This window comes from Molothrus aeneus, chromosome 3 (genome assembly GCF_037042795.1).
Source record: "Molothrus aeneus isolate 106 chromosome 3, BPBGC_Maene_1.0, whole genome shotgun sequence".
Lineage (NCBI taxonomy): Eukaryota > Metazoa > Chordata > Aves > Passeriformes > Icteridae > Molothrus > Molothrus aeneus.
Window position 1 is genome coordinate 104,402,870 of NC_089648.1, and position 22,409 is coordinate 104,425,278.

General features: G+C 34.4%; 1 protein-coding gene across 1 annotated transcript in view; it reads right to left on the reverse strand.

Moving 5' to 3' along the window:
- ASCC3 (activating signal cointegrator 1 complex subunit 3) overlaps positions 1-22,409 on the reverse strand; it is a 251,664-nt gene that overhangs the window by 178,927 nt on the left and 50,328 nt on the right. The window contains exons 9-10 of the mRNA XM_066547531.1: positions 8,610-8,810; positions 8,031-8,171 (exon numbers count right to left, since the gene is read on the reverse strand). Of these exons, the coding sequence (XP_066403628.1) occupies positions 8,031-8,171; positions 8,610-8,810 (342 nt within the window). The remainder of the gene's footprint in view (positions 1-8,030; positions 8,172-8,609; positions 8,811-22,409) is intronic.

Sequence of the window (22,409 nt, forward strand, 5' to 3'; positions counted from 1 at the left end):
GATATCTTCCTGTCCCAGTCCAAATTTTGATCAAAAGAGGATATTCTGCTATTGAAACCAGGGCTGTGCATAGAATCCAGCACTACTTTACGTTCTAGGCGTACTGGAAAAGAGATTATTAACCAGGTTAAACTCTGGTTTTGAAATGAACAACTTGAAAAGCAGAGGGTTTTTCAGTCTGTGAGCTTTATAATCACTTGATCACTTTGGAAGGCCACTTCATGAAAGTTTAACTCCTCATACCAAAAGAGATTTCTAGATTTTATTGCATCTAACATATCCAAAGCATCATTTTGTTCCTGGAAGGAAACAGACTGGCATTGAAAGTCAACAGTAATACAGATGTTTGCAACAGCTCCAAGTAAAAAACCAATGGCATGCAATAGGAGATGAAGGCCACTTGGAGAAGACTAACATCAGAGTAAGTGCATGCAGGGATGGAGAAAATATAAAGAATAAGCAAAAAGGAGATTAGATAGGGACAAAGCACCAAGAGACAAGAAACAAAATAGCACTATCTTGCTTAAAAGACACTTTAGATTGTACATTCTACATCATTTTTCAGTGAAGTCTTAATATAATTTTCACAAAATGCTGTGGTAATACAAATGGGATAGCAACTGACAAATCAACCTTTAAAAAAAACGTGTGCTACAGTTGATTTCTGTTAAAATGCAGTACAATACAATATCCTGTGAATTACTATTATGGGAGAAGAGCTGCCAATATTCTGAATTTAAAACATTCATAATTCTTGCTCATTAACTGAAACATTTTTGAATGAGTGTGATATGCATGTCAAGATTACATCATCTTTATTACTGTAAAGAATCACTATCTCATGAACTTACTATATGAATAAGAAAAGTCACAGTAGATGCATATTCAGCCTCTAATAGTGGGCTTTGTATATCTGTGAAGTGAGAAGCACATACCTTGCAGAATATCATAGAATATAATGCTCTCAAATTTAATAACGTGTACACAGGAAAAGTAGCAGGAATCAACTTCACTATTTGCTTTTACTTAGAAGCATCTCTATACCCTATTAAAGTGCAGGAAATGAGAAACAGTATATGAGAAAAATAAAGCTGTAGATGAAACAGCAGACACCTCAACTTTATAGCCCTCTTTTGCTTCAAATAGTTTTGGACTTGATTAGTTTTATATTGCAGTTAAGAACTTGAGAAAAAAGCATTATTCCATTTTATTAGTATCAGATTCCAATAGGGAATAGAGCCTTCATGACTTAATATCAGAGTCTATTGGCTGACAGACTCTATCAGAGTGACCATCCATATCACTCAGAGGTCCTGATGCCGTTTGTTGTTCTCAGAACTACTTGCCCTATTCAGCTCTGATGCTTTTGTGGTCTCTGCTTCACTTCTCACTTCTGCCTTGCCATCAAAAGTACAATTAATCAGCTAATCTTTGAGATGTCAAAATACACTCAGTCCTTCAGGCTATTTCTCCTCATCAAGAAAAGCATTTTTTTCAGCAATCAGACAAATGTATTTGCCAATGCAAATGCAGCTTACACAAATTCTCTTTTCATTTACAACACTTCTGTTTATAAAGACACCACCAATACTGTTGTATTACTCGTGCTCTTCAATAAGAACTGCCCTTTTGTTCTAAATTACTCTTATTTCAAGTATAAACATCTGGGTAAAGTTAAGCAGAAAAATAACCAGCTAATCACATTTGCAATAAACTAAACAAAATTCATTTGATTTTAAATACCAAAATTAAATCACCAGTGAAAGCAGTAACTTTATTTAAAAAAAATCCCAAACTAAAACTAACTGAGCTAGAAGCAACTGTGGTAGGTCAACCACTGCAGCTGGCAGATGCCCACCCAAGCACTCTCACTTCCCCTCCTTTCCTGGATAGGAGGAGAAAGTAAGATGGAAGAGTGTATGGGTCAAGATAAAAGACTGGGAGGTCATGTACCAATTACTGTCGTGGGCAAAAAAGATTTGGAAAAAATTATTGCAAACTAAAAATAGAGTACAATAGTGAGAAAATAAAGACAAAACCTAAAAATGTCTTCCTGCTAGTCCTCCTTCTCCCTAGGCTCAACTTCACTGCTTTGTTCCCAAGTTCTCTACAACTCAGGGACGGGAGTTATAGTCAGTCCACAACTTCATCTCACACATTCCTTCCTCACACTTTTCCCCCACTCTGCTGTGTATCCCTACCACAGGATACACCTTCACAAACTGCTCCTTCACAGGTCCTTTCCACAGGCACAATTCCTGCCAGGAGCCTGTTCCTGCATGAGCTCTCCATGGGCCACCTTTTCCTTTACTGCACCATGGACCTGTTGCAGTGCAGCCGTCCTCCAAGAGCTGCAGGGTGGACATCAGCTCCACCACAGCCTTCAAAGGGCTGTGAGGGCATCTCTGCTCCAGTGCCTGGAGCACCTCCTCCCCTCCTTCTGCTCTGAGCTGGGTGCCTGGAAATCATTCACATTTTTGAACTGCTCAACGTTTGGCACTTGGCAAATTAAAGTGGTACCTTTTCTAAACCTATGGTTTAGATGGTTTCTTAGCACAATGTGAAGATACCTTTCATATAAACTGTGAGCGATGTTAAGAATCAACTCTGAAAGCAATGTGACTTTAATTTATACAGGTTGATGGGAAGAGAACAAATATGACAGCCAGCTGCCCATTTTCTAAATGATGGTGCAAGTCAAGTTCAGCAGGACTTTCTTCACTACCCAGACATGACAGCAAAAAATGTAAACTTAGAATTCAAATTCTTGAACATCATTGAATTTTTTAGAGATTATAATGAATAAAGGAGTTTTTTTTGGTTTGTTTGCTCTTATGTGTTTGGGGGTTTTTTTAGTTGGTTTTTTAAAATGGGTGAATGCTCCTATAGTTTTCCCATTTTGTGCCTTCATTAAGGAATAATGTTTTAGAAGCACATTAGGTTGAAAGCAGACTAAGGTGAGATAGAGCTTCTGACTTGCTTCTGATACCCCCTTCTTTAATTCATAAACATTAATGAAATTAATGTTTATCAAATCTGTGTCAGAAAAAAGACAGAGGTATGTGGAGTCCAGCAGAAGCCTAGCAGTCTTGGAGATGTCTGTTTCTGTGATGTCCTTCAGGCCCATGTTGACAGGCACAGCCTTGCAGTTCAGTAAATTACATACAACTCTTTCTGTGGACCTCTAAGTACCTGAGTACTATTTAAACATTACAGAAAATCCAATAACATGTTTTAAATGAATGACCTTGGTTTCTGTATAATTAATTTTTTGATCAAGAAGAACCATAACAAAAATAGAAATGCTTTTGTTAAAAAAAAATCTATATTCCTATAGAATTAAAAAAATATTTCATAGTTCAGAAGTGGGAGAATCAGGACTATTCACACAATTACAGTTTGATTTATTTTCTCATAACATTTATTTAAAAGACAGTACATTTCTTTTTCCTGCTGTCTGAATCCCTTTGACTCCAACAATATGAGAATGAAGGAGCAGAAATATGTAGAGGTTTATAGGCTGAGGAAATTAGCCTGCTTTCAAAATTTGACCAGATTTGTTTCCAACTACTACATAATTTCAGCAACACAGGAAGCATTTATGATCTGGCCTTGACACTAACACATATCTGTAACAAGTAAGGCTCATGACAGTCAGGCACTCCTCAAAGCAAAAGAAGAGATCTAAGACCAATAAAAGTAATTTTGCTTGTAACTGCAGGTCTGAGGCACAAAATAAAGCAAAAACATTATAGAAAACTTGTTCCAACTTCAAAATGTCAGTCTCACTTACATGTACTTATTTGAATTAGAATGCAGGCTGTTGACAATGATTATACCAAAATGCATCTAATACAAAACTGCTGAGGTACCAGTTTAAAGGTGAGAAACATTCACACTAACTGAAGATGCAATAAAATATCAAAATAATTTTCTTTAAAAAGAAAATAAAATATATTTAACAGGGTAATTTTCAAAAACTATATTTAAAGTTTATAAAGGTGGAAGAAACCTTGAAAAGCTTTTACTATGTTATGCTAAGGATCTTAACCTTGTTTTATGCTATGTTCACATAAAACATTAAAAAAGAAATTATCTTCTACATTTTTGATGCCCACTAACCTTGTATTAAGGCCAGAAGGCATTTCTGCACTCTGTACCACTGTTTTGCACAAGGCATGATGCCACTCATGATGCAATACACTGTGCCCAGGGCAAGGCACTGCTTTCAGACTTGGTGATTACCTTATAAATCTATACTGCTCCAATTCCAGCTGTATTCTCCAAACTTTCAAAAGATAACTATAACTACATTGTATTTGTTGCAAATGCAAGGTCAAATCATTCTATGTTTCCATGAAGGGAAATTGTCTCAGGGTTTTAACACATCCCACATTAAACTTGTAACTGTGGCTTACAGTGCATAAGATGTGGGGAGCGGGTTGGAAAACTGACTGGAGAGTCAATAAAAACTATTTTCCTTTTTCTTTTTAAATCAATTTCATTATTAGTAAAATCAGAAATAACTTATTTTAAAAGCTTATGAAGTGTGTTGGAAACATAGTAACGTTAATGAATATTCAATAATAGCATTATAAAATCATATAATGTATGTAATACCATAGAAGTATGGAGCAGCAAGAAACATGGCTACCTTCTGGATGGGTATAAATGACAGCATGGAAAGCATAGAGAGAGTTATTGCTGGAAAATGTGCTATAGACCTTTTTAATTGAAGTTTTCAAAAATATTTAAAAGATTTTATTCCACCATAAAGGGAATGAAAATTTGAATTCCTTGTTACCTTGCTTTTTTGCTAGCATTTATATCCTTTAAAAATATTTGTAGAAAAAAATAACAGTGGTAGCTCCCACTGTACATTAAGGGTGCATTCCTGAGAAGGGAGACAGTTACCAATTTGTCAGATAAAGCAATTTTTCCTCATCAGGATAAGCAGTAGAGTTACATGTAATAACTTACAAAAGGCATTCCTTTAAATATACACAGGCAAAGTATGAAGGATGAAGCAAGCAGGATGGAAAGGAAGCAGAAAATGATCAGGATTGTCACTTAAGCACTACTTCTAACTAATACCTGACAATCACCTTATTTTTACATCTTTCATCGTGACTGATTTGATTCACCTGAGGACAAAAATAAAGGTAGTGAAAATGCAACTGCTCAGAAAACAGGCAGAAGACAACTGTCACAGGAGATATTTATCAGGCCTTCAGTTGCCTAGAAGTACCAGCTGAGATCTTGTGAAAATGTTATCCAGCCTTAAATACCAGCATCTACTTCAGCTGATGATCCTGCTCTGTCTTTTACTGCCTCATATATATATATAAAATATATATATGATACATACTGTCCCTGTGTATATAAATTGTGTGCATGCATCTACCTGCTGTAGCATTAATTCTTACAGGAAAAACTGCTTTTCTGTTAAACAAAGGTACTTCATTACTTACACTACTAAAGGCTAGAAAACAGAGCAATGACTGGCAAAGCAAATCTGAAACTATAAAGAAAGTAGCAACACCTATCAGAGTATTCCTTTCTGAGAAATGTGCACATTAGAGAGGCTGACAAGTAAAATGAAGTTTTGAAGCAAGAATCAATGTAATACAGGGTAAAAAATGGTGAAAGAAACCTGCTTGGATGAAGTGGTTTAAAGTGCCTAGTTGAGCAAAGAAAGCTCATGAGTTTTGATAGAAAACAGTATATGTGCAGAACAATAAGCAATATCTAGCACAAGCAAGTGCTCTTTCCTCAGTTTCTAATATGCCACATATTTGCTTTGTTTTGCAGCAATGAAACATTGCACACTGCTGGGCTCCAGAATCTTCAAGAACAGTAGCAGCAATTACACTGGTAACTCTTGGATTGGTATCATCTCTCATCTCACCTTCCACATTTCTGATTAATCATAAGACTGACCAGATACGACAAACAAGAGGAAACATAAAATTGTTATTTCACTGTCCCAGAATTTTAGCCTTTGTATTTTTTTCCTTTTAACCTTCCCAATGTTTTGAAGACCAAAGACACAAAATTGAGCACAAGCAAAACTGAAATCAATCAACAACTATAGTTTCTTTGAAAATGTAGGAACTGAGTTTTGGGTCACAAATACAATGGCTTCCAAATTTTTCCTCTTCTGGACACCATTTTTCTTTCATCTCCACTCTTCCCAAAGGTTTTGAGACTACAAATACACTTCAGATTAGTGTTTCTATACCATGACATACATAGGAAACTGTAGAAATCCCTTGAAGGTAAGTTTCAGGCAAAAAAAGCTAATTTCAAAGCAATTAAATGAGTCCATAGCAGGGGAAAAAAAAAGATTTTACTCACATCCTCCCTTTTCTATTTCTCATTGATTTTTATAAATCAATCTGCTTTAGCCTCTTCTCCACAACAAAATTAAGACTTATACTAGTAGTGGCATGCTAGATGAAATAAAACAGCATGATGAACCAGATAGTCTTTCTACACTCAATTTACTAAGTTTCTCTAAGTTAGTACACTGTATATATTAGTAAGTTCCCATTACAAGAGTAATAAATTTCAGCTTTGTAAACTATTTCCCATACACATTTTTTTAATAAATCCTGAATATTTTTTGTTTCCTTTGTTCCCTTACTTTTTTTGCTGGATATAAGCAGAGTACTAATAATGAGGTGAGATTGTAGCAATTATATTGCTAACTAGTAGAGCAAGTAAAACAGCACTTTTCCATTCTACATTCATTCTGTTCATCCAGCTTTGTCCTTACATTCAGAGCAGGCTTTTCTACTGTCACTTTCAGTTTCAGCAGTGATTACACATTATCTCTCTCTTTATTAAAACCATGATCTACTTGATTATGTGCCCTAGCTGAAAAGTACTGTGAAAACAGGAAGCAATTTAAAATGGTAATTTGGTGTATCTAAATAACTTCAATTACTAAAAGTTCCTACCAAACTTTTTTAATTTTGTAAACTCAGATTTTAGGTAGATGGTGTCGCAAAGTCACTCTGATAAAGTACCAGTGATTTTACTGTCACTCATTGGTATTGGTTTGCTATTTATTGGTTACCACATTATTGTGACTCTATGTACCAATATGTATGCATATACATCTTCTAATTGCTATTCACAGCTTCACACTGGATAACCACTGCAGTGGTCCTCCTAATCATTCATTACATACTTACATATATTCTTGTCATGTGAAGGGTTTTTCTCTCCACTCACCATAAAAATGTTAAATATCTCAAAGTTAAGACTGTTAAAATATCACTCATCTAGATCAACAATTAATATACTTATAAATGTTCATATTGGTAATACAACCAGTTCTTTTTTCTGTTTCTTGGACGAGGCAGAAGGGGAAAGGGTAATCACATGGAACTGTATGCAATAACAGGTATACAAGTATCTTAAGATTTTAGAAAAATGATATTTCACTGACACAAACAGCATGAAATAAATATGGCAAAAAGTGTCTGCTAAAACAAAATAATCTCCATTTATACAATCCTATTTAAGAGGCTAAACCTACAAATTTTATTCATTTCTATGAATAAAATTCTAATTTCTATAATGGTTCAAATGTTTAGCCTAGTGATGTCTTATACTTTTCAAGTACAAATGAGGAACAGTAAGATTTGCCAATAACAGGAACCTACAGTTTTTGTTTGTTGCTGGTTTTTTTTTTTTTTTTGTTTGGTTGGATTTTTATTGGTTGGGTTTTTTTTAAAAAAGAAGGTAAGTGTTATTTTAATATATTAGTAACAATGTTGTTACAGCATTCTGGATTTATTTGGAACTTATAATTTGCTTTAAACTTTAAACTTCTCGAAGACAGTTTTTATTGAAGAATTCTGAACTTATATCAGTGTACATAATCACTGTAATTACAGGTGTATGAATAAAGCTTCAGCTGATTAACCAATACTGTTAGAAGGAGTTTGAAGAGCAGTGTACCTATGAAGAGGTACAAATGCACACACACAGAGAACAGTATTTGGAAGGATTAAGCATACCTGTGTTCGTAGAATTTCGCCTTTTGACAGTTGCATATCACCAGTCAACTCTTTCACAGTAATGCCAAGTGGTTCCAGACGCTTGCTGAAATAATTTGTCATTTCGGCTGCCAAAGCCTTCATAGGAGCAACATACACAATCTGCAGCAAAACAACACTCACTTGATAAATGAGCAAACCCCACAATGTCATCTGTTTCATGGCAACCACTACAAATCACAATTTATTGTGAAATATGATGCCAGGCACTTACAGTGAAAAATCTTAATAGTGAAATATGAGAAGTAGTTATCTTTGTTGGATAAGTGTGCAGCTGTTTAAAGGACAATGGATTTTGTTTATACAGCCTCATCACTTTGAAAATTGGTTCTGCATGAAAGCTAAATGCATTTTCATAGCTTTTTATTCACATAATAAGATTTTTAGAACACAAATAAGAATAGCTTTAATAATAATGAAGTAAATCAAAACTAGTCTTATCTTTAACTTGGAAAAGTCTAATACATATTCCATGTACAACATATAATAGATTTTACCTTAGAAGTTAAAAAGCTGTTATTTGGTTCATTAAACTCCTACCTTAAACTCATCCTTTTTGATAACACCATGCTGGACATGCTGGCGAATTTCATGAAGGATTGTCAGCATGGCAATGTTGGTCTTCCCAGCTCCAGTGGGGGCACAGATCAGCATGTTCTCGTTTGTGTTGTAGGCAGTCTCGAAAACTATAGACTGGATTCGGTTTAGCCTTTTCATGCCTTTAAAAGCAAGTTGTCCAATCTGTTGAAATAAAAACCACACATATCTTTTCATAGATGTTTGTACATGTGTGCGTGTATCTGTGCAAAGAACACATGGAAACATACCTTCAGATACCTGTTGTAATATATTTATTATTCCAAGTTTGTTTTTATTCTGAGGGTACTACTTACTCAACCCTCAAATAAGGAATCAATAAAGAAAACAAATTATAGCAGGATAACATCTGCTAAAATTAATCAAAATCTTTAGCCTCATACTATTTCACCACCTAATTTTTTTACTGAAGAGTGGCACCAAAACTAATATGCAGTAAAATATGGAACTATTAGTAACTAAACATCAGCAAAACAGCATTAACAGGAAAAGAACAATATACACCTCAAAATCTAAAAAAACTACTGAAAAACTAGATGAAAAACTACTAGAAGAGGAGGCAGTAAAACAACAGAACTCAATAAAGTTCAGTTTTGCAAACACAGACACACAAATTCAGTAAAAGCTTTCTCTTGCACCTCAAAAGATCTCCATCTTGCAATTGTCCATGTTCAGACCTTTCTCCAACAATATTCATAACAAGCTGCAGTACCAAAAGGAACATAAAATTTGTATGTGTAGTCCAAAACAAACTTAGAGAATGTTTTGAAAAACTTGCATTTGAAGATTATAAAACCTTCGCAAATGAGGAGCAGCCCTTAAAATATGAAATTAATTTTCCAATAAACTTACTTTTTCTTAGTTACTTTTCACAGATGTTTAAAATAGACTGCAGAGTACATAATTATTTTTTTCCTACAGATTTAATTGCCTGCATTGCTTCTATTACAAAGAATGAAAAGTATCTAACTGATATATTTGAAGATTCTAATTTTTACTTTACTTGTAGGAACAAAAGTACAGTAAAGAACAGACCTCAAAGAATCTTATGAAGTTCTTTTCCATTATTCTAGGTGCTTGAATTAATGTACAATAGTTTTCTAAGGTAAAAGCCTCTCCAATACCAAATATTCTTCCCAATTCATTCCAATACTAACCAATCATTTGAGCAGGGCTTCCCCAAGTAATGCAAGCTTAGGAATGAGGGCTTCAACAGCTATTTAAATCAAATACTTCACTTAATTTTGCAACAAACAAAATTAGGTCTATCATTATGGTGCAGCTTCCTTGTAGTAGCCTCATGTGAGGGCCTATGATTCAAATTACAAATTTAAATTAACAGACCATTTTCACAAAAAATGAAAATGCTCTACTCTTAAGTCTATAGGAATGATGTAATTAATGACTAATCAACTGTAGTTTTATTTTAGATGGCTTTGAACATGAATAAACAACATTCACTGATATAGAAGTCAATGAAAATGCTGTGTAATCAACACACTTTCTCTTTGAAAAACGTCCTTTTCAATTTAACAGTGCCTTTGTCTTAGAGCTTTTGGCTTGAAAACTTCCTATGCCTCACTGAAAGACCAAGTACCATTCAAATAATGACGTCCATTTGTATTTGTTGGATTTAAAAAATCTCAAAAATATCCAAACATCTATATTAAACCATCGTCTTTGGTGAAGAAAAATAAAGAATCTAACGCAACTAATTTGAGAACTTTTCATCAAGTTTCTTCAGATTTTTAGTGGCTGAATTTCAAGATCACAACAATTTTCACTGTCACTGTTTTTGCACAGTTTATTCTGCTTGCAACACTACAGGAAGAAAGCTTATTTCTTTTGCACCATGTTTCGTATACATAATGTATACTTTGCATGTCATCTTCAAAATTCATTTCATCTTCATGAATGAGAATCATAAAACATTAAATGTTTCTGGGAGACCTGTTGAATATCTCAGTGCTGTCAGGGTTCAATCAGCTATTTGTATGGCCTCCTTAGTCATTTTAGGTTTCTAACTTGTCTGTTACTTCATTTTGAGATTTCTTGACAGGTATTTTGTAATTGGTTGGGTTTTTCCTGTCCCCTCCCATTCCACTGAGTTGCTTTTAGAAGCTATTGTAAACACTGTATAAAGTTCACACTGATGAAATCATTTAGAGTGTTTATAACAAAGGATCTACAGAGAGAAACTCACAAATACAACTGGTAATTACAGAATTGAACTAATAAAATACTACATTACACAATATTGCATTATTTAAAGAAGCAGTTTTTAAACAAAAGCAGAAACATTGCTGTCTAAATGAAGCCCAGCCTAAGTATCTTCAGAAATGGATGACAGGAATTTTTCACACTCACCCAGCTGAATTTGTGTGGCTTTACACATACAGATCACCTTACAGCAGTGTGATTGTTAATACCCTTAAATATATCTTAAGTTTTCTTAAACTACTGCCCATAAAAATATGCTGTTCCAGTTTCTCTTAAACTTTAAGTGTGCAGCATAAAACATCTTTTTCCTTTCCTCTACATTTGGCAGAAATTACATATACTATAGCCCTAGGATATGCAATTGTAAGCAAAAATAAACACATATTTAGAAAAATAAAAATAATTTCCTGCCTCTCTTCCTTTTGGAAAATTTTAACACCATGGATTAAGACTGACTTGGTAAGCAGCAATAAAAAAACAGATGTTCCAGGAAAAAATAGAGGAAGCTGCATAGCAAGTTAGAAAAATTAACTTCAGCTTGTTTTCTAGAAAGATGCTAAGCCTATTGAAACAGGATATTAAGAGCAGAATAAAGATTAACAAAAAAAAAAACCAAAACCAAAACCAAACAAAAACAATACACACACACAAAATAACAAACAACCAACAACAAAACAACAACCCAACAAAAAAAAAGCCTGGTTAAGAACTAGTAGTACTTTTTAAAAATAATGGTATTTTGAACCAGAACCTAGTTTTTTATTTAATACACCAATTAATTTTCAAGCCAACACTCACAAATCAATATAAAACATTTAGAATCACAAAACAGTCAATGAATGATCTTTGAAAGTTAACTCTGCAGGATTATACTAAGGATTAAAAAAGCTACAAGAGAAACTACCTCCAGAGGAAAAAAATATCCTAAGACTTCTTCAAACTAAGTCCCCATTAACTTAAAAAATATTATCTTTCCTCTAAATTCCATTTTATTCCATGCAGTAAGTACAAATGCATCATTTGAAACCAGTAGTTTTTCCCTTATAAAATATTAAGGCAGCATACAGAAATGCAACAGTACGCATGGAAGTCCACAGTTTGACAAAGGTACTGGAAGATTTGTTTTTTTAAATTGTCATTTGCACATACTACATATTTTTAAAATGGAAAACAATTTTTTCCCCTCTGGCACATAAACATCAGCCATGGTTTCTACAGACCAACTCCTTTTCAGATAAACCAGTGAAACCTCTTCTTGCTTAAAGGACTGGTAGCCACTGGATGGCAAAAAGCGATTTTTACTGAAAATGAATGAGACATGAATGCAATATTTTTAGCCTTCTACAGCTGATTAATCCCTAGAATTCAACACAAACCATAGGAAGTTTGAGTAGAATACAATCTGAATGTTACTCTCAACTAACAGGATTTCAAGCCTAAGACGATGCCATTTTTGAACAAGTATGAATCAATATGAAAAGCCACTGAGAAGCAACGCCTTCCACAAACCAGATGATACTCAAAGCAGCTGTGATGTGAATGAATAAATCCCCTGATTTTACTTCAGTAAGCTTTCCAATTCTTTCCCACCGAATTTATTGTTACAACTAATGCATTTATGAATAAATAAGATTACACTTAATCAAGATATTCTAAACCAGAAATTTCATCAGAAAGATATTTGTGTGTTGGTGCTCTGACAGCAATTTAAAAATAGGATAAATTTGTTTAAGTGATTAAAGCAATATTAATGAACGAGTCCATACAGTTCAGTCTGCAGGCAAGCTTCAGCGCAGAAACACAACTGCTTTAGCAACACAGTAGTGGCAGCATCTGCTCTAAATAGCACAGACCATCAGCACTTAAGATAGAGTTTTAGTCATGCAATTCATCACCAAGGCCTTGTAGAAATGCTCCGTAATGATGACTTTTTCTGTCATATTATAACAAAGTAATAAGATTATACCCATTTATCTTAGAGATAATCCATTGCACCCATAAGCCAAGGCTGAGCTTTCAGTATTTTCCCTACTCATTGGCTTAATTTTAATGTAGAACTATTTTATGCAAAGTACCTTATGTATCCCAGGTGAAACAAATCCCATTTTGCAGTCAGCTGTTCTACTACACTTTCAGTTAAAAAGCTAATTGATCTAACTGGTAATAGTATGACTAATCCATGCTTTTTTACATAAAAGCCATGAAATTCAGGATGCAAAGCTCTGATGTTCCTTGTTCTGACACATAAATAATCTCTAGGTCATCCTTCCCCTCCACTGTCCCCTAGAATGTTGTTGGTTAAACCACGTACCTATGCATATATACTCATATGCACACCCAAACATATGCTTTTATATGTATGTATATACACATACACATTTTAATAAATACATTCCCCCTATCCTTCTGAATTATGAATAATTAGTTCTCCCCTGCTTTCTAAGTATGCATCTGTACACTTAAGCACTTTTGTGCCAGTGTAAATCCTATTTTGTTACTGAAGGTACACCCAGAAATAAACATAGATGTTATACCTGGGGACTTCCACAGCTTCCCTCTCCTGATGATACTTTTCATATTCTGCTACTTCCATGAAAAAGTGGTAGCTCGTGAGATTTAGGAAGAGAAATAAATAAAAATGTAACTATATAAATAGCATAAAAGTAAAATTATTTTTTCTATTCTCTTAGGAGAACTATTTGAAAATATAATTTCCTACCTGCGCCAAAGACTGAAATGTTGTCTTTCAAAGTGTGCATATACATTTTAAGCAAAGGCTCATAACACGTAAAAGAAAAACTGCATGATGTTTGGATCTGCTCCATTTAGCACCAAATCATATCAGTGAGATTTCATTGGACTTAGGGGAACAATTTTTGCAGGAACAAGTAGCATACACAGAGATATGAAAATTATACAAGCGTACCAAATAGAGCTTACGACTGGCTTTGGGCCATAATCAGCATTACAATTTCTTCAAGTAAGTACAAATTATATCTCATCCAGAGTGTAGTACCTGAAGAGTTATGTGCTATAAAGGAAGCTTGGAGTAAAACACGTTAGACAGATGCAAATAACAAAGGGCACCAGAGAACCAGCAGCTTATTTCAACACCATACCTGCTACACCTGACTAGCCTAGAACTGAAAGCAATTCTTGCATGGTATGGGCTATTGGGGTCACTGTTAGCAGTAACCACAGATCACAGAATCATTTAAGTTAGAAACATCCAGTTCAGCCCCTCTGCTCAAAGCAGCATCATTTACACCTATGCAGCTACATTTCAACCATCAGCCAGGATGGAGACGCCACAACCTTTCTCAGCAAAGTGTACCAGTATTCCACCACCTCACAGTAAAAAAACGACTCTCCTCTGTTCAGATGAAATTTCATGTGTCTTAATTTGTGCCCATTTCCTCTGGTGCTGCCACTGGGCACCACTGATGAGAGTCTGGCTCCCTCTTTGTTAATCATTCTCACATCAGGTATTTTTATACACTTGTCAGATTCCCCCTGAGCCTCCTCTTCAGCTCTCTCACACTCTGCTCACCCAAAAGATGCTCTAGTCCTTTCATAAGATTAAGAAATCAGAAGAATTCCTAGAAACAAGAAATAATGAACCACAAGGGTAAAATTATAGTCTGATATTTTAGAACAGAGGAGCCCATATAAGACTTCTTTAAATATGTTCTTAATTGGAATTAAACATCATCTTTTAGAGTCTTTATTTTAAAATTATCACCACATTCACTGGTTAATGCAGTAAGTATTTAAGTAGCAGTGGCCATCAGAAACCAGGGGAATTTCCATACTTTCAAGCTATATTAGGATCTTTAAACTCAAAATGAACACTGCAAAATTCTCTTGGATTCTAACAGAGGTCACTGGAGTAAAAGGAAGTATCCTGAGAGGAAAAAAAGTTATATATTCATTCCATATTAAAGGATCACCCCAGCTCAAAGTCACCATAACACAAAAACTATGAAAATTATTACGACCTTGCTTTTTTTGGAATGTTGCTTCTAAATCATCATTAAACATTGCCTCTCGAGACCTTTTATATTTCATATTTGCCAAACACTGAGAGTTTTATTGAATTACTCAATTCTCAGAAATGTCAAAATTCTGGGCAGTTCATAACAGTGAGTGCTGTTCAAGAAACAAACTTTCCCTAAAGAAGATCCAGACTCCATCCACAGAAGTCCAGAACAGTTCCTTTAAAAAAACAAATTGTAGCAAAATTCAGGAGCATAATATTCTCCTACCAACTATGGAAACAGGTCCTCCTTGAAAAAAAGGAGCAAGTGAAAACCAAAACAAGTCAAAGAATAAAAAGCCTCTATCTCTGGTTTTGTGTGTTTGTGGTTTTGTTTGGTTCTTTGATTTTTTTTGTTGTTTCTGTTTGTTTGTTTTGTTTGTCATGAGTGCCCTCTGCACTCTTGAAGAAAGAAAAATGATCTATTCAAAATGAAGAGGTTTTAGGGAAAATATTTACCTTCATATATGACAGCTAAGAGTTTACATACCTAAAGCAATTTCAACAAAAATCCTTGTAAGTCTATAGTTACATTGTCACCAACTTTATTTTATATAAACCATTCTATAAACTGATGAACAACACTATACAAACAACTGCAGCAGTCATACCTTTTCTACAGACTTCTGAATTATTCAACCACTTACTCTTGTACTAAAAAGACAACACTGCAAAATATTCTTGGGTTCAATTCTATAGATTAAATCCAAAGACATCTGCATGTATATATCCCAAATCAGTTTGAAGGACATGACAGAACCCCACTATGGCACTATAAGGCTTTCACTGCTCTGGGTTAAAAAACTGGAATGGCTTGTGGGATCACCTCCCCTCACTGGGAGAACTGTGTTGTGTTTATCAACCTAGTTATAATATGACAAAAGATTATAGACAGAGTCATTATACCCTCTGGTGATTCGATTTGAGGAATTGGATAACAAAGTGTTTCAGAAAGATTTTTCCATAAAAGCAACTCTTTCTACAGAAAATGTGCATAAGTTTTGGCATCCAAACAGACACACAGGAGAGATTCTGATTTCAGTGACACTGCTGCAAACTCAAAAGTATCCAATGTCAAGAGAATTATTCCAGATTATAGCAATGAAATGGAGATCAGAACACAGCCTCCTCTTGGAGCCTTCTGATGCCATTTGTGAATTACACACAAAAATTACCTTGAACTAATGCAGCTGAAGGAAAATTGGCAACAGTTGTGGCATTTCCTAATAACCTCAGAAGTTAAAGTCTTATGAGGATAGAAGGATTTGGGCTTAATTTGATCACATTTCATCCATATTAAATGTAACCAAATAAAGGTTTTCTTCCTCATAAAATTAAAAAATATGCTGTGTAAAGCTAAAACTATAGGAGAGTGAAACAGAAAAAACTGTACACATTTAAAAAAAAAAATTTAAAGTTTATGTTCAAAATATCTACAATTTTTTAAGAAACATTTTAGATGTCCTGGCCTGCTATGTATTGAGCTGGATCTATCTCCACTATCTCCTTGACTTTTCTACATGGAGCAACAAGGAAACTGATGATGTTCATATGCTACAGTTTATTCTTCAGGTACTGTTGAGGCTTTTTCCAATTCCAATTCCAATTCCAATAATGAGAACACTCTCATTATTTCTTATACTTAAATACAACTAAAAGAGACTCCTGGCTCTGTTGATGGCATATTGCTCTCATAATTTATTCCACTGGGAAAACACAGTGCATCTCTAAGAGGAAAAAACCATCACTATTAGATGCACACTGAATCAAAAGCAAGTGCAATCAAAGAGTTAATATAGAAAAACCTTTCCTAGTTCTTCAAGAATATAGGCACTGCAAGGCAAATTTAAAAATTAAAACCCAGCAAATAATAAGGAAAGACAACGAAGGCATTGAGAAAGTAGCCACATACATTCTGGCTATTGCTGAAAAAAAAGTTAGGCTACTAACATGCAGCATAGGAACTGAAGTCTTTTTTTCTAACCAATACAAAATTATTTCAGTTAACATTTCCCAAGTAAAGAGATTATGATATGCTACGAAACTACATAAAAATTACTTTTTGGTAATTGAATTCCTCTATGAATCACCATTTATGAACTAGCTGGAAGATTTTGTAACAACTGCATCATATCAAGAGAAATTTATCCTTTTTCTTCTTGTTGCAGTTTTGAAAGAATGTCACTAATAACATAGCCCATCAGTTATAAAGTCAGTCTTCTAGTCATATAGCTCCTCTACCTCAAAATCTTTTAAAAATATTTAAAATTATTTGGTGATATCTACGTAAATCCCTTGATGAACCATCTCAGTCCTGTTTCTACCACTGAAAGACACAGTCCATCCTCATCTAAGATAAAAGATTCATTTCTTAAGGAGCATACAGAAATTTGTGCTAATTAAAGACAACATTAAAATCAGACAAACCATAACTTGTCAAAAATAATTTGAGTGAGAGTTAATCTTTTAAATATTGCAGTGTTTAAGAAGTAGCATATACCTCCCTTGGCTTTCAAAATTCTCACTCTGAGATTACATTTCTTAAAAATTAAAACCAATTTTGGTCTTAGGTATAATTTGAATTAGAATTTAAGATACTATCCTGTATTTCACCTTAAATGAAGACTGAATACTCCTAAGATTGAAAGTCTGCCTTTGGGGATGCTATCAAAGTAAAGCAGACTACTGCATTCTTCCATACTCACACTGTGAAATTCCACTGAGAAGTGGCTATTCCCTAAACAGGATGCAGCAGAACACGTTATTCATTCTCCAGTCTTAATTACCAAAACAACTGAAACTACTTTGAGTTGTTTTAATTAAAAACTTTTCAGATTTCTGCATGTGCTTTATACTAAAGTCCATATTCAAGTCAATGACTAAAGAATGAAAAATTAACTTAAAAAGTTGCTTTCTCAATTTAAATATTTCACTTGTTATGATCATTTAATGAGGACAAAAAAACCCCATAACAGCTGCAAAGTCACCAGGTAGACATAATTGGATTTCAAATATTACAGTGATTAAGTACAAGGGGAAAAGAATGCTGTGAACCAGAAAGCTGCATTTCTTTTGAGCTACATGCAGCTGCACTGTGTAAGAACATGTCCATCTGAAATGCTTCTTGAATTTTTACTGGTCATTTGGTTTACTCTACAAAAATCAATCCACAATATTATCTTCCTTGAAAGCAAGGAACTCTGTTTTTAAGAGCAGGCTAACAACATTTCATATTACTGTATAGTTTTGAAGCACAGATCTCTTTCAGTATTTTATTTTTAAATGACCCCTAATTAATTCAATACTATTTTATGCATGCAGAGGCATTAGTTCTAAATGTTCATGTAGAAGTGAATATTTAATCTGTTAATGTAGAAGGCACTTCAGAATAATGTTTTCGAATTATTTACTTTAGCTTATGTTAACACAACAAACTATTTCTTCCTACAAAACCTAACAAAGCCCAGAAAAACTATCAGAATGCCTTGGAAGGTAATTATAGCTGAAATTACTAATAATTTTAACACATCAAGTAAAAATGAAAGAATGGCAAACAGAAGAATATTCCCTGATTAACTATTGCTGTCATAATCTTTCTTCAGCTCAATTTTCTTCCCCATTTCACTTAAATTGACACTTTTGCTATGCAAGATGGCAGCCCTGTTTTACAGTATACATATAAGAAGACTTTTTCCTAAATTTTACAAGAAAAGACTACAAGCATAGTCAGTATTCTACAAGAACACAGCTATTTTGTTTTCATGAATTGCAGCTAAACTTAGCAGTGTTCACAGAAGTTTTCTTACCACAGGAAAATAAAAGATAGGTGAGGGATGATGACCTTGTGTGATAGGGTCACCAACATGTGGGAACAATAAAAGTTTAAGTACCAAAAGACAAAAAGTACAACAGTTTAAAAAGCTATTTGGAAAATTTGTCTAATTAGTTCTGATTGCAAAATTTCTTTTTGTTTGTGCATTACCATCAACAGTGAATGAAATATGCTACAATGAAAAAGATAACATATACTCTCACAACCCCCCCTGAGATACATCTCTCAAACTAAGCCAAACAAAAACTGAAAACCTCATCTTTGGCAGCATAATCTCCTCCAGACTGGCTGTATCCTGTAATAGCAAACTACACTGCCAAATCTGGGTTTGTATTTTATTACAAGAAGAACTTAAACTAGCTATAAGAATGAGAAAATTGCAGAGAAGTGGTGCTCTTCTGCACAAAACAAACAAAAACAAAGCAAAAAAAAAACCACCCTTATTTTTTTCTTTATTTAAGTATTCAGAACCAGTTTTACTGGATGAATCTTTACACAAATTAAAATCCTGACAGGTAAAAGCAGGTACTTTGCTAGATTACTTCTAGGTACAGGCAGATGCATCTACTCCCACAGTAGCTCAGCAAGTGTTTTTCAGCAGCTGCTGCCCTTTACTGGTTTGTCTTTCTAAGTGTTCCCATCAGATTTTCAACTATTTCAGAGGCACCACTACACAATATGAACACACTTGGCAGCTGTGTAGAAAATGAAACAGGCTTAACATTTTATTCAAATCAGATGCAGTCAATTTTATCTCATGTTAATATTAAAAAGTCCATTTCCCTATTCATATTTACTACTTGCATGAAAAGGAGCAACCTAAACAACTAAAATAACATATGAAACTCTTACAAGACAGTATCTAATAAATATTTTAAAGTAATTTTTTGCTTTGTGTATTATACACAGCCATGCTAGTTTAAAGAACAGACTAAAATAAATGAAGTTCTCTGTATTCACCAGTACAGATGCCCCTATTAGACTTTGACCCATATTATCAGTTAATTGCTCTTCTCTTTGAACTTCTCTGCCCAAGAAGAGTTAATGCCAGATTTTACAGAGCTCTTTAATAAAAAGGTTGTACATGGAATCAACAGTCTCTCTAAATGAGAAGATCTGTTAAAGCTTCAATTACAACCTCACTAATGAAAGGACATTTGAAAACATTATTTTTTACTCACAAGGATTTTTTTCTTGCTTTATCTACACTTACTAGTGGGTTTTGCCTGTTGTCATTAGTATCAAGCCCTTGAAAATAAAAGTGTACATAAAAGCACACATACAACAAAGAGCATATTTACCAGTTTTTCAATAGCATCCTTGCCCCTCTCAGCATCTTCAGTGTCTTAAATGTGGTTTGTTCATGTAACACCATCAAACTTACAAGATGTTAAAAGAGTCTTATTATGAGTATGTAAATAAATAAGCTAACACCAAAAAAAAAAAAAAGTGCTTGTTGGGACTAAAGGGTTCAAACCAGACAATTTGACAAGTATGTAACAGTTTTGCTCAAAGTGACTTTGTGGCTGGGACTGCTAAGAATGTTGGTGTGGGAGAACTCCATTTATTGTGTCTAGTGTTGTTCATCTTCTGCCTGTTTTGAAGTATTCTGAGAAGATTCCTGTGTTGAGATAACACATTCCCACAGACCTCTCACAGACATGCTTGAGCCCCCTGCTTCGAGAGAGATCATAAAGGCACAGCCTTGTGATAAACTCCAATGTGGGAAGCCCTGTGATAAACTGGGTTTGGTAGTGGGGCTGCTACCTCCCCCTTGCCCCTCTGTCCATTAGGATGAGCTAGGCCTAAGGGAGCCTGTGTCCCTGTGTGGCTCTGCCTGCTGGGATGAGCTAAGCCTGAGGGAGCTTGTGTCTCTGTGTATCTCTGCCATCCAGCCTTGCTGGCGAGGTAATGAAATAAATTTACTCTTTGCATCGCAGCTGTGGTTTGGTGGTCAATTCACTCAGCATTATACAATCTACTATATCCTAACAGCACCTGCAACCTGATTTTTAAAGAAAAAAGATAAATGCCTTGGTAATCTTAAAAAAATTAAAAGCACAAGATTACAAAATGTCTTGAACTAAAGTGCACATGAGACTAGGACAAATGCAAGTGAAAGAACAAATGATCAGATCATATTTTAAGCATTCCATTTCAGGACACTACAAGGTAGGTAAGGGCATTATATTACAGCTGAAAACAAGGAGAAGCCTATTGGCCAAAAAAAAAATAGTCTTACACTGAAAAGTCTTCTGAAAAATTTGTGTAGATAAGCTAAGACAGCACATGCTGCAAAGGAAATCTTCATTCAGTCTGATTCTAAAAGGATCCAACTTGCCCAGTGTCAAACCAAAGCAAATAAATCTGCTGTCAGTCTACCAAATGACAGGTTTATGGCAGAAGTAGAAAGAAAACGCTATTTTGGAATAAGAAAAATAGAGTTACACTGCTAACTGCTATGCTGGTTGCTTTTTCAAATCAGACATATTGTACAATCTGGAAGGACTTGTGGGTGCAAGTGGTTATCTATCAATTTCTTCTGTAATCGTGGTAAACCGAAATGATAAGAAAGCATCTATAATCCCCATTCTTATGGGACAATAATAAAAGCCTGATTTCATTTTACTTTTCTGGTGAAAATCCTTCCAGTTTGTATAAATATAGTCTGTTTTAAAATGGCCACATTACAGTGATTTGATCCACATCATCATACCAAAAATAAAAGCCACATCATATAAATAGGCCAAGAAGGATGTAGTTTGAGCAAATACAGGCTTACATCTGATCAATTATATAATGCCTACGTCCAAAACTTATGTGAGATGTGACATATTTGCTTCCTTTACCTTCATTCCTCCCTATCCCAAAAGAGGTGAACTGTTTATTACTTCCACAATGGTGGATAGACACATATTGTTCCAGTAAGTGCAGGCTGCTGCTCAGTGAAAGCCATCTTCTGCTTTTCATAGAATCTGACATCAGATCATGCTTCAGTTCTCATCTACCTCCAATTATTCATCATTCCCTATTTTTTTTGCATCCTACATACATCTCTTATAACGACAGAAATTGGCTTGACTATCTCCTTTGCATACAGATCTTTCTTAAAAATAAAATAGTAGAAATCTGGCAAGCTGAGGGAGGCATAGAAAAAGACATATAAAATAGTGGTCTATTTAAAAGCCTCTGATACTTTAATAACCAACTCTTAATGGGAAATATTTATATACACATACCCCATATACATGTTGTACATATGTGTTTTATATATATAGATGTAGTTTAAAACAATATTTTAAACTATGTAAAATGTATATATTACTGTCTTTTTTTAAGTCTGTGATAATGTTGGACTAAGAATGGATGACAGACTCCAGAGAAGTCACACCTGCCAAACATGGAGATGCTTCAGAGAAAATAGTTTCAATTTCTTATGCTGCATTAAGAGATAGGTCCTCTCAAAGACTGTAATAGTACCAAACAGCTTTTTGGTGAGTCAAAAATCACAGTTTTCAAATTCTAAAGGCAAACTACTACAAAATCACAGTCCTTACCGACAAGCATTTCAAAATATGATTTTAAAACAATAACTATGAAAAATATAAAACTATTCTATTATTTTTGGTCTTTTACTATCATTACTTTAAAAGAG